At 38.2% G+C, this 13,871-nt stretch overlaps 1 protein-coding gene across 5 annotated transcripts in view; it reads left to right on the top strand.

The window, feature by feature from the left end:
• The window catches only part of ENPP2 (ectonucleotide pyrophosphatase/phosphodiesterase 2), a 69,208-nt gene that overhangs the window by 34,967 nt on the left and 20,370 nt on the right, over window positions 1-13,871 (top strand). For 4 of the 5 annotated variants that reach the window (XM_061373448.1, XM_061373445.1, XM_061373444.1 and 1 more), the window contains exons 9-12: window positions 3,228-3,283; window positions 5,360-5,425; window positions 6,165-6,237; window positions 10,876-11,031. In XM_061373448.1, coding sequence (XP_061229432.1) covers window positions 3,228-3,283; window positions 5,360-5,425; window positions 6,165-6,237; window positions 10,876-11,031 — 351 coding nt within the window. The remainder of the gene's footprint in view (window positions 1-3,227; window positions 3,284-5,359; window positions 5,426-6,164; window positions 6,238-10,875; window positions 11,032-13,871) is intronic. The other variant, XM_061373446.1, reaches the window with a different exon arrangement.

Here is a 13,871-nt window from a genome sequence, read left to right as displayed (position 1 = left end):
TTCTCAGATGTCATGGTCAGATAGTGGCCTTTTGATTTGCTGGCCTTTAACTTCAACAGAACATTGTCTTTGCTGTTGAGTTTTTTTCAAGTGCAACAAACATGTGTCCCTATCCAAATAGCTAATGCCAATGTAAATGCCTGCATTCATGATGTGAAATACTGGGGAGCAGGGAGGGTAGAGTTTTTCCTGTCTTAAGCCATCCCTGGATGCCTTTGGACTGTCCTTACTGGTTACTTAAGCTTGCAAAACTAGGAATGGTCTTCATTTACTTGCATTGCTCCTGCTTCAGAAAAGAGTTCAGTGCTGTTTCCACATGACATTTATAAAGCACGCTCTATGCTCAAAAGGAATAAAACCCACCTTACACCCTTCTTGCATGCATGCTGGGTACACCTTGGCAATGTAGGTAGGGCCTAATTATTCATCTGTCAAGATGACTGGTGTTTTACTTGCTTGGCCAGAGGGAGGGTGTCTTTTGATACGTGTTTAAAATTGTTGCCTAAAATAGACAGAATCACGTGTAATTTTAGCAGTGCTAACAGAGAGGAGCAGCACAGGACAGCTTCAGCTACTAAGGGTGGAACTTAGCTGGTGTGATTTGGCCAAAGAAGCAGCCTGGACTTCTTGGACCTGTGCAGGCCAAAGCAATAGAAAGTCAAACTAGAGTTAACATATGGTAAAATCCAAATGCTGAATTCCCTGGACTCAGTTTGTTGATACCTTCCCAAAGATATCTGCAAAATGATTTAAACTTTGCAGAAACACAAACACTTTCAAAGAAAAAGAAATCTGCTGCAGCTCTGTAGGAACAATGGTTTTCCAAGTACTGCAAAACCAAAGAGCATTAACAGCAGTGAAGCTGACACTCCTCATGCTGAATTTGTATTTGACTTCTTTTCTCTGCCATGGTGGGGTTCTACTCTAGGAGTAAATCAGCAATGCAAAGGAAAATGTAATTAATTAAAGTATGGGCCCTTTATAAGCCTGGAAAGTGCATGAATTACTAAGGAATATGCAGTAGCTCCTGCCCTAGTTAGACACAGGGTGCAGGCTGAAGGTATATAACCTGTGCTGATTTATGACACAAATGAGCTTGTGGATGCATCCTTGACTTGCAGTCACACCTCTGAATGCAGTGTACAGGCTCAGTGACATGATAAGTGGATTGTAGGCACACTTCTTCATCTCTCCTGGTCACCTGCTTCCTTCTGCCCTATCCCATAAGGAGTAATATTCTGTGAGCACCTGAAGACAATATCCCTGTTATTCAACAATCCAAAACCAAATTCCAGTATAAATGCAAAGCCATCTTAAATTTTTTTTACGGTAGATACTTTGCAGTCACATCATCTTGTGGTCATTGTTACCACGCAAACCCCAGTGCTGGTGGAAGGCTAAGGCTGAAAAGGCTGGGGGAGGTAGATGGGGGACTCCCCATTCGGTGGCAGATTGAGCATAGGTTAATATGAACCAACCTTGAAATCAGACTCTTGAGGAGAAGCACCTGAAGACAGAAGGATGGACTGCATATCTGTGGCCACTTTGCTCCTGCTGCATTTGGTAAACCAACGTTTCTATAAAGATAACATGGATGTATTTTTCCCTGAAAAAAGGGATACATTGCTTAAAAGTTAGAATACAATGAAAACAAAAGATCTTTTATAGCTGTGATTTTAATTTAACTGTATTGAGTCCAGTAAGATTTTAAGAGTAGAAGATTAGTAGTTAAAGGGTGTGACCAGGGCGCTGGAAAGGCAAAGATAACCAATTTTCCCCAAAATAACATAATATCCAATTTTAATTGCTCTTAACTATAGCTTCAGTGTGCGAATGATCTTTCATTAGACTGTGCCAAATTTATTTCAATCAAGACTGATGCATGAATAATTCAGGCATGACATTTGAGCAGTCCATGCCCAGATGACAGTTTATAAGTGTCTCTTTGAGCAAGGTAGAGGAATCTATTTTCAGAAAGTTGATATAAAGTAAACCAAAGATTTTGCAGTTATGAAGTAAGGGAACTACATTTTGGTTTAACTGCTTATGAAATGGATAAGTATGCATAAATAGTGGGAAGAAATAATCTAGTTGTACACATGATGCTTGCCTGTAAGCCATTATCACTTTTGAGGTGAGTTTTGAGATAATTTGGATAGCTCCTTGCTAGAAAAACTTAGTTCTGTAGGGTTATAAACTCATATTGTATGCTTTCCTTAACGGTGAGTCTTTCTGACATTCGGTCATTCTCATTCTCCTGCATTGTATAGATATTCAAAGAATAGAAAAGAGAAAGTGGGTGTAGGACAGAGAGAAAAAGAAGGGTAACCAGGATAACAAGTGGTATGGTATGGCTTTGATTATAGAAAAATCAAACTAAGGTTACTCTTGCTTGAAAAGCAATAAATAGAGGAGAGTATCATGACTGTTGTACAGAAGTGGGAAGATAAAGGATTAATAGCCTGTTTTCAAAGTATGAGAACAGTACCCTAACCCCAGAGATACTGGCATGTTGAAACCAAACAAAACCAAAAATACACCGATGCAGTGTGTGACTACATAGTGGAACTTTCTGCTCCAAACTGATTTGTAGGCAGAAAAATACATGGGATTTGAAGGACTGAAAGAAGGATTTGAAAAATTCACAGAGATTGTTTCCATCATTTCCATCAAGCACTTGGGATGAGCTCAAAATTAAATATCTATGGAGGAAGGTGTCCCTCATTGCTTTCTTTATAGCCTTGCTCACTCATCTGTTCCCTTTTTTTCTGTTCTCTTTTTTAACACATTTTCTTTGATGGCTGCTGGTGGTAGAATATCGGGAAAGAGGCACATTTGTGCAAGCACAGCTTAGTGTTAAGCCGTGTTCCTTCTTGCAGAGTATCCTCTAACATCTGAGTGTTAAAAAGCTCAGGGGAGTAATGACTTATTTTTGAAAATCAAATAGAATACTGGAGAAATTCCTAGCCATGGATCTTAATGCTTTGTATTAAAAGTAACACAGAGTTTTAGGGGTGAAAGTCCACAGCACGGTGGCTGATCCGTCAATACAGAACTTGCATAGGTTTGTCACTCCACATGTTTGAACTAGGGACACAGGCTGAAAACTGCAATTTTCACTTCTAGGCTCAGGGTAGAAGAATGTGTGTTGAAAACATTTCCTTTTGATTTCAGAGGGTAATTAAAGATCTGAACACATTCTAATCCTCTTATATTTTCCTCATTAGATTTGGATTACTGCAGCCAAGCAAGGGGTGAAAGCTGGCACGTTCTTCTGGTCTATGTAAGTGCACCCTGTTTTCTGGAGCTTTGTAACTAATAATTCAGAATTAATTTGATGCAAGAGTGTATTAAGTCATTTTTCTTAATCTAAGAATTTGGCAGCTTGGAGACCATACCTGTAAGCCTCCCTTGTTTCATTTGTGCAATATTTCTGATGCTACAGTTTGCTGCTTGAAGTTCATACACTGATTTTTAGCAGTTGTTTGAATAAAAGATGTGTGAATATGTAATAAATTACTTTCATTACATGGTGTGTTATTTCACATCCTTAGTATTGCTAGTAATGTTTCCTAGTCCTTTGAGTGTTTGTGGAAGACTCTTTTATTGTCCTCTTATGTCATCTGACATCAACAGCCTAATTGACTCAAAGCCTGACTCATTCAGTTTACAATCCAGTCTGACCTTTGAGTAAGATATCCAATTTCCCTTTCCTAAAAGACAGCCTTGAGGATTTTTGCTGTTTATTCTTTTGTTTAATGGTTCCAAATTATTTTCCCTTGTCCCAGCTAACATATCTTTCTAACCAAACATATCTTTCCAACCAAAAAATTAATAAATTTTGATAATTTCTGAGTTCTGAGGAATTTGTGTGGGTCAGTCTCTCTATTTCATTTTAATGGAAGGATTGCAGGAGCAATGAAAATGAGCAGACCGTCAAGGCTGAACTACTAAAGGTTTGCCTATTTTTTTGTGATTCCATTAGGAATAATACTCTTTGCTACCCTAAATATCATTTGGCATATGGAAGGAATAAAATAAAATATATTGTGTATGAACCTAATGATAGGTTTGGGCTTGCAGGATGGTTATCTGTCAGAGCTCCAGTCTGGTGCTCTACAAAACAAAAAAATTAATGTGATTAATGAGATAGGTAAATGTATATGTCTTAAAACTTTATTTCTTAATTTGGGACACAGAATGATTTTTTTGAGAGTTTCAGGCAAATGTATTTTTTGGAAAAGAGAAGCGTTAAAACCATCTTAATCCCAAATTACTTAATTGAAACAATGCTTTTTTTCTTAGTACACAATTAATACAAATTTTAAAGCTAGGCAATACCCAAGATGATTGTTCTGCTTTATGATAGTGCCTTGTTTGCAAATTTTAGCACAAATTCCCATTTTTATAGTTGTTTTACAACCAAAAGTTTTCCCTGTAGTTAGAGACTGAGGACCACTGCTGTTCTACATGGCATTAAAAATGAACTCATTTTAAAACGGCTGTTGGCATTTTTATTTCTCTGTCAGGTGTTTCCAAAGAGTGCTGAATTCAATTCAGCATGGTGAATCCAAGACAGTTGTATTTGATTCCTGACCTGGGATTCTGCAATTAATTTGATGAAATCTGGACTGACTATGCTATTGTATTAAAATAGCTGTGTGGTCACTGACCAGCAGAGCTTTCCTAGGATGAGCTATTTAACTATTAACAGCTGTTTATAAGGTTAGTCCTTTGCATAGCATAAACTTGGCCTCTGCAGCCAAGTGAGATGTCTCGGGACACAAACAGTGAAATAGGATGAGTCTGTTCTGCAGAGAGAGAAGCCGTCAAAGTTGTTGTGCAAGTCACCATGCTGATGGCCTGGTGTGTCAGATGGCTCTGTTTTCATTTACACCAGACTAGCCCTCAGTTTGGTTACCATTAAATCTATGGGAACAGCTTTCAAGACTGCCAGAGCAGGATGATAGTTTAAACCTGTACTGATGTGAGCAAATTAATGGTTTTTACTCATGCCAGCTATCCAATGGCAGCATAAAAAAGGTCCATCTGGGTTAAAGCTACCAGAATGTTACTCATTTCTATTTAGAACAGTTAGATTTACCGCCTTGAGTTCTGACTCCAGTCACAACCTTTGGCCATCTTTCTTGTGGTGTACGTGGACATCCAGGAGATCTGAGGTAATTCTATTCGCAAAACAAGAATCAGGATCAAGCAAGAAACAAAACACAGCATACTAAAAGCAAATAATACTGTTGTAATTGTTTTTAATCATGTAAGAATCAGTTCATAGCAAGACTGTGTTGATAGTTTTTGTATTCTATGATAACAAGGTATATTTTTGTGTTTTATGGTCCAGTGTCATCCCCCATGAGCGCAGAATATTAACAATACTGCAGTGGCTAACCCTTCCAGACAATGAAAGGTAATTCACTTACTGGCATCTGCTGTTGGATAACTGCTAGCTTGTCTTCTTCTTGAAAGTAGCTGGAAGAGCAAGGGGAAATTTAGTTCTAAAAATAATTTTTGTCTGTTAAATGATATCCCTGATTTAAGGATTTATTTGGGATTTGTGTTTAGTTTTAATCTTTTAGTTTAGTCTCAGCTTTTAACCATCAGTATTTTCATTCTTGTCAATAAATGTGTAGCATGGTTTGAATTTATTTCTTATCAAGAAGCATGTAGTTACATGGATTAGCTTGGATTGTCCTTATCCTACTGAGTCTAATATGGTTTAACAACCTTACAGGCAGCGACAATTGCAGGACTGGATCCTGAGCAGTGGGAAAATGTTAAGATTTTAATTATGAGTATTTTTTAATGTGCAAGTTCCCACATGCTACTGGCTGCAAAGCTCAGGCAAGCTGCTGTTGTGATCTCTCCTACAAGACTTAGAAAGAGCTTGTGTCCACAGATGGTACCCCGTGTGCCTCCCTGCATGTGTTCTTGCATTTAATAAAACTGTAGAACAACTAATTGCTTAATCATACCATGGGAACATATGACTGCTAAATGATTCTATGATTTTATGATTGAGAAACAGTTCTTTTTCCATAAAGCCAACTCTCATTGGAAGGTTGACTTGACCTAGCAGATCTGAGATTTTGTTGTTGAAGGAAAGCTATCCTGAACAAGACCTTTCTTTCTTTCTTCCTTTCTTTCAGGCCTTATGTTTATGCTTTTTACTCTGAGCAACCAGATGCTGCTGGTCATAGATACGGTCCTTTCAACTCGGAGGTTAGTACAGATTTTCTTCTGCAGATAAACCATGTGTCTGAAATACACTTACTTTCCCCCCCCCCAATAATTGCTGCTGCTCAGGAGTAACATTTCTAGCAACTTTTTTTCACCCATTTATGGAATATGCTTCCCCTTTGCCAGAGAGAAAAGTTACCGTCTAAAGGATTTATCATGTGAGATTCCCTACTGAGAGAAGGAACTGGCCATGCCTTTCAGAAGGCTGTTGCTCTGTGTGATATGATAATGCAAATGGAAACATTTACTTGGCAAAGACAGGAGTATATTTAGGTACAACAACATAATTTAACTTTCCTCTAAGGATTTATCCTTCTTAAAAGCAATAAAAATACAATGCAGAAAATATTAAGGAAAAATGCAGAGGAGAAAAAGCTTTCTTTGAAGCTGACAGCCTGCAGTAGCCAAAGTAATAATTCCAGTCTGTCATGAACTGTAAAAAGCTGCTATTTCCAGTTTCATATAGGCCCTACAGGGGTTCGGAAAGCTTTGCCAGTACTGTTCCCTCAGGACCATGCTGTTGAGTTTGGAAAAAGTTTTGAAGCACTGTAAGGTATTTTAATGAGAAATGATGTGCAAAACACTACAGCAGTTTAACCCCTTGTTTGAACTTTGGGTGGCTGGCTGGGACTGACGAGTACTGCTTCCTTGCCAACACTGTCCAGGTGACAAGATCATGCACTTGTTTGGGTTTTGTAGGGAGGGAAAGTAAATTCTGCACCTGAATATCTGCTACTTTGTGTGGCTGGGATCTGACATCTCCGATGATCTCTTGACAACTGGCAAAGGTCCTCTGCAAAGTTCCGGTGCAAATGTAGGCCTGCAGATTGCCATCACAAGACCTCAGGAGTTTTTATACATGCTTTTCAAAGGGTAAACAAATGTTTGCAAATCTTCAAATACAGAGGAGTGTGTCAGATACCTGCCCTTTGGAAAGTAATACAAATCTCCCTGAGCAGTCAGGTACACAGCAGTAGTTTCTTACTTATTTGGTGTACATCTGAGAGCTGATCTCTGCTGGAAAAGAGAGCAAAGAGAAGCAGGAATAATATTTTTCAATATGCCAGAGCTATTTAAGCTGTTTAAATAAGTTTGCAGTGGTTATGAACTTGCGGTGGGTAGCATCGCTGTTGGAGAACTTTGAGCCATAATCACAGAGCAGTGAGTGTAAGGAATTATTCCAAACCAGCACTGAAACACTGCACTGGATAGAAAGTAGTCCCTTCTCTGGATAAGTGGCAGTTAAAATCTGCCAGCACTCTTGCTAAATTGACAGGCATTGATATGTCTTCATGTCATTTTGATTAAACCAGGAGAGATGTCTGATTTGGTTAAGTGAGCTACTGGTAATGAGAGCTTTCTGAGTCAAGGATTTATTGCTCAGTGATGCTTTATAGTTCCTCTCACTGAAGTGTTACAAATATTATGTGTGACTTATGACTGACAACTCTAATTTTATTTATCCGTAGACAGTCACTTCCTTCTGAATAGAGTTTTGGGACTCTTTCCGTGGACTTTGAGGAGAATATGAACACGATGACACTGAATTTGTTCTTTAGATTGTTGTCTTCAACCAGTTTAGAATCCAATGTGGTAATCTAGTTTTAGGTTAATTATAAGTGTCTAAAAGTGAAGTGTAATTATATCTTCATAGAAAAAGTCACTATAAAAGCAAAAAATACCCCAAAGGATTTTAATATTTCGTGGCCCTTCTGGATGGTTATCTGAAGATTGCCTCTAATTGCAAGGCAAAGCTTAGGCTCTTAATAAGCATGAATTAACAGCTTATGAAAATTTTACAGATAGGCTGATTTATGCCATTTGTGTTAAACACAAGAGCATGAAACTGATTGTTAGCAAATTGAGAACAGACAAGTTAGCAGATGAGCATGTATGGTTTGCAGTTCAGACAGTGGACATGACTTTGTGAATGGAAATTTAAATAAATGAATACAGCTGTGTAAGTACACAGATGCTGAAATTTGCTGGGGGCCTGGTTTCAGGACAGATATTTTATACTGTTTTTCTTGACACTGTTTTCAATATAATTTTTAGGAGCTATGAATGTAGATAAATCAGCTGGAAAGAAAGTCCTCAAAGGGATCCCATTCAGCTGCTTCCTTGATACCAACAGCATGACCTCTCTATGAAATCATTCTTTTCTTGTATACAGCTGGCAGCAGTTAGACAGTTGGAGTAATACTGACCACTTCATTTTCCCCAGGCAAAAGCAGACCAGCCAAACAATAATGTTTGAAAACAAGCTCTTAATAGTTCTGAGTTATGGTTAAGATAGGCTTTTTACTTCTTCTTTTCAAGAGTGAAGATTTTATATTGAGTTTTCTTGCTGCTTTTAGTAGCTTGAGGAATATTTTTACACTTTGGAAACCTGAGCATTAAAGTGAATGTTTACAAGAGTTTATTATACCAAATAATGTTCTAAATGCATTGAAAACATAATCTAATGTCACCTATTACTGATAATCTTCATCTTCCAGACTTCATCAGATGGCACTTAGAGCTTCACAGGACATGTACCACAGCACAGTGTCTTAAAAGCTAGAAATAAAGGGTCTTAGATGCTCTTAAACTTTATGGGTGAATTGCCAGTGTCGTTGATGAAAACGGAATACAAATTCAGGCCAGTGTCCAGTAGTGCAACATTGCATGTCCTCTAGAATTATGAATTTCAGTGTAAATGAGTTGGCTGTCTAGGATTTGGGGTCTTTTTTGGGGGGGGAACATAAATAAACATCACAGGAAGTATTTCAGTGACTTCCATTATGTTTCCAGGAGTAGTTATGGGAGTTATCAAATATATGCTTGCTCTTGATTTACTTCTGCATTTTGTTTTTCTTTTCCTCTGTGCTTCTGCAGTTGAATTCTGGTAGGTTGTTCCGTTCGGGTCAAGAAGCAAAGCTTTGGCTGGCTAGTTACCCTTGTGATGTTACAGTTCCCTTCTGTAAGTGAGGAGGGATTCATTTCCCTCCTCCATAACTCTGTTCTGACTCTTCTCAAGCAAGACTAAGATTTGGCTGGTTAATAAGAACTTGGCTTTTTTTTTTTCTCCTAGCTAACATTTTTTTGAAAATAGAATATTCTAGAAATATACTGCCATAAGAGCTCTAAAACACATCGAAATCTGGCACTGCTAAGCCGTTCCTGCTGCTCCTCTAACATGCTGTCTTGAGACGGCCAATTTCAGTGTTCAGACCTGGGTCTCCTGCGCTCGCGTGTTTCTGGCATTGTGGAGCTCTGTCTGAGCTGATTCAGAGACAGTAAACCGAGAATCCTTCCTTTCCCTGCCGCTCCTCTCATCAGGACTGCACAAAGCTTGAAGCGTTTTAAAAACAGAAAACTCTGGTGCTGCTTTATTAAAATGCCTTTCTGGAGAGAGACGAATGAGACTGGACTAGAATCTCCTTTCCAGCTGCTTGCCTTGGAAGCAATGAAACAGCATGGCAGATGGTAACATCCCCTTCCTTCCCTTCCCTGTTTACATAGCTCTGTAACTGAACAACTGTGAGAAGCTGCCTAAGTACATAGAAGTTAAATATCATCATAAATCTCTGACTTTTCTCAAGCCCGTTCAGTGTGCTCTGTTATATGCAGCATATTGTAGTTACTGCCTCCCTGTAGGTATCATCTATCAGCACTTCACACGCAATCCTGAGCAATGCCAAGAGCCTGCAAGTTGTGTTAAAGTCAGTGAGAGTGGTACAGTTTGTCATGGTTTAAGCCCAGCCAGCAGTTTAAAATTATGTGCAAGCTGATTAATGGGACAGTAGTTTTTTTCCAGTCATGTCTTCATTTTTTCCCCTTCTACAAGTCTATACCAGGTATTTGTGCATTTACGAACAGTAACATTACCCAGTAAGATGCAACACCAAAAGTGCTAGGAAATTAAATTCTAAAATTGCCCATAAAGCTGGTAATAAGGCAGGTAACAGTGCAGCTCCATGATGAGTCTTGCATTGTAGTTTTTTCCTGCAGACCTGCAGTCCCTGAACAGTGGTTAGTGGGGCTCTGGTGATATCAGTGGGGTGCATGGCTGGCACACAATGGTGGCATCTGTTAATCCCACTGGTTAGGGTACCTGATGTCACTGATTCAGGCAAAAAAAGTTGGTGTGGAAAATCTTTCAGAAAGCCATTTGAACTGGACAGGCTCTAGTACTCGTACCTGAACCATCATCCAAATGAAATGTTGCGCTTCCACTAGCACTCTACCCCAGACTTGCTAAATTGTATGTAATTAATATTACTTAAATTGAAATTAAGTTTACTTAGATTTTGCTAATATTAAGAAGTTAACATTTGATAAATAACTCCCCCCATATAACTATATATTTTCAAATCCAGAAGCCTCACCTATCTTCTGAAACACCAATTTAATTTGCTTGTATGCTGCCCACTCCTGTAACTGCTGTTCTGCTTTCAGTACAATTTGGTGGATTCCTCCTTAAGAAAAGATAGACCTTAAATTGCCCAAAAGCCTAAATTTTTGAAAAGGCCACAGCATTTATGCTTCAGGATTACCTGGCACAGCTAGCTTTACTATCTGATGTGAGCTGAGACAGGCTTTTTTTCTGAGTCCAGACATCTCTCCCCGCCAGTACAGGAGAGTAGTTATGGCTCCCCTCTTACTGCGCCTAAGAGACCTAAGAGAAAGCTTCCTCCTAAGAGGAGACAGGAAAGACCAGTTGCAACTCCAAAGAAAGGAAGAGGAAAAGTACATAGCGTGGATCAATATGCTGCGGAAGCTCGTCGGAAGAAAGTAAGTTTACGTATGTTCCAAACTGTTATGATGGAAGTGCCACTTTTTAGGCACTATGTTAGCTTTATTTTTTTTCAACTTGAGAGTTCACTCCATGCTTCAGGTTGGGATTTTGCAGACACAACCTCTATAAATGTACTGAAGGACCCAAACAAAGCGGCCAAACCAGACTAAGTCTTCTGGGAGCTATGTTTTTCTTGTTCCAGACTCTGTACTAGGGAAAGTCTTCTTTGTAATCTCTTTATAGTTTTAAATCCAGCCATCAGCTGAAGGCACTGTCAAACAAATCCCTGGGAAGATGCTACCAGTACTGCTAACCCTTCTGAGCTATTACAAATTGTGCAATATATTGAGCTTCCTTAACTCCCAGCTCATGGGAGCCTGGTGATTGTTTGAGCTTCCATGTGTAGTCATTGTGGTTGTGGAAAAGTCTTGAAAATGTGACTCATAAAATCTTAAAGGGAAAAAAACTTCAAAAAGTTGTTTAAAGAACATGTATTTTGAAGCCAGTTTGTGACTTGGGAGGAGATTCTTGATTGCATGATTTCTGAACTCTGCATTTACAATAGAAGTGGTGCCTAAGTCTGCTTTCACAAGAAAAATGTCAAATGGAAATTGCTTACTATGAAAAGGTGCAAGTGGAGGAAAGGGGTACTCCCTAGTGTATCATCTTTCTCCAGCTGGCGCTAACACACTGGAAGGGTTATAGACAACTTCAATATTATTTTTATTTCAAAAATTGAACTAAATAAAAAAACTCTTCAAATAAGTGACCTAATATTTCTCCTTTAGGCTTTAAACAAAAGCCTTGACACTCCACCCTCTCCTACAAGAGGCTATAAACACTTTTCTCAGTAGTTTTTTTTCTGTGAGGGTGTTTTCTTGACTTGTTTCTTGATTCAACTTAAACCAGTTATTTTGAGACTGATTCTTTAAGTGTAAAGTCATGACAGACAGTGACACACAAAAAATGATCAGGTATAAGAAAACGGGAATTTTCCAGAGAGCTTGTGACACAGATTTACTTGAGAGGAGAATTGAGAACTGCTATGGATGATATTGCTATTACTGATCAATTTGCCATTCCAAGTTATACCCTTCTGTCATGAAGTACAGCTTATAACATTCCTGCTGATATGAGCATATGTAACATTCCTATTTTAATTTCTTTCTTCCTCTGGATGAAAAGGTCACCCAAACTTAGCCCTAAAGAACTCTTCCTCTTCTAAAATAAGAAAATTTGTAATTATTATTCCAGAAAATAAAAAATCCTAATATTTCACAATAGTTCCCATTGTATCTGCAAGTTAATCTTTTGGTGCTGTTTGAGAGCGATGGAATATAATACAAGCTGGATCCTACTAATTACAAAAAAAATAAAGAAGAGAAAGTTATAAATTCTTTCATCCTTCTAATCAAGCTTCTTCTAAGGAAAAGCTCAGGAGAAAATCCAATGGTGTGTATCTCAGATCCCATACTCGGAGCTGTCACAATAGTGAAACTCTCTATTGTAGCACCATCTTAGAGATCCATAAATCCTGAAAGAGAAAATGTTTCTGTACAGGCTCCCAAAGTCTTGATATCAACATACTAGCTGAAGAAAAGTATATGCAAGAGGTTTACTTGTTTCCCAGTAACCCTTTGGAGATTGCATCTGGGAAAGAACATGAACTGTAAGAGCAACATGTCCACACAAAATATTCTTGCTTGAACATGCCACCTGCAGCCAGCCTTAGGCTGTGAAGACTGTTTGGGAAAAAACTTGAGCACTGTGTAGAATAATAAAAGATAGCTGAATTTAAAATTGAAGAGAGACAGAATGCTATAAAATGAAGAAATATAAGGGAGGCCTTTCTAAGGGCTGCTTTGAACACAGTCAAGAAGTGACGATGACAAATTTGAAGGGATTTTTTTTTTTTGTGGTTTTCTGCGTGAGTTTTTTGTTTCTTTTAAAACCAAGATTTTTCATTTATGTTGACCTTCTTACTTAGAAATGTGTCTGCAGGTTTACAGATTAATCTGGTGAAGAGGGTATCTAAACAAAATCACCATCATTTGAAATCCTTGAAATATCTGGAAGTATTGTTGCTCTGGTTTTTTATTCTGATTAGTTTTTAAAAGAAGCCTCAAACCTGCTGACAAATGTAAACATTAATGGGAAATCCATCTGGATTTCCAGTTTCCTTGAATAAGCTTTGGATTCTGAGTAAAAGTTGCATTTTCTTATATGATTGATGTTATACAAATACAGTTCATAAAAATGGAATTCCCATTTGTTGAAGAAATTCGTTTGAGAGTGGAAGAATACCGAAACAGACAATTTCCTTTTTTTCTAAACTTGAAAAGTTTCAAAGTTTTAACTGAACTGACTCCTTAGGCTTTCCTGAATTAAAGTATTTCAAAATTTTACTCTTTGCCTGAACCACTTCCATATGTTGCAGAAACTGTTCTTCTTGTTCCCCACTGTGATTCCATCTCTCATGAGCCTCTTCTGTCTGTATTTATAGTGCCACATGGGAGATGACATATCCTGTCTCAAAATCTATCAGACTCGTTTAACATCCATCCCTTAAAGACTCACACAGAAGGAGAATATCTGAACCGTTTCTTTCTGGGTCAAACTAACATGATGTTTATTTCTTCTTCTCAGAAAATTCTGCCAAGCTCTAGGTTTTTCTGATTCAAAATTTGTTAGCATTCTGTTTGTCAATGGGAGGATGTTTTGTTGTGGAGACTTGGACCAGCCAAATCAAACAGAGAAGCAAAGAGGAAGTTGGCATATAATGACAAGAAATGTTTTCTTCTCAAAACCAAAACAAAATCTGAGTCCTCTGACTAAA

This window comes from Neopsephotus bourkii, unplaced genomic scaffold (assembly GCF_033783945.1).
Source record: "Neopsephotus bourkii isolate Nb327-2 ecotype Australia unplaced genomic scaffold, CSIRO-AGI_Nbou_v1 NB_1630, whole genome shotgun sequence".
In the NCBI taxonomy this organism is placed as follows: Eukaryota; Metazoa; Chordata; class Aves; order Psittaciformes; family Psittacidae; genus Neopsephotus; species Neopsephotus bourkii.
The sequence above is the reverse complement of the archived record's forward strand: the minus strand, read 5'-3'. Positions and strand labels throughout refer to the sequence as shown.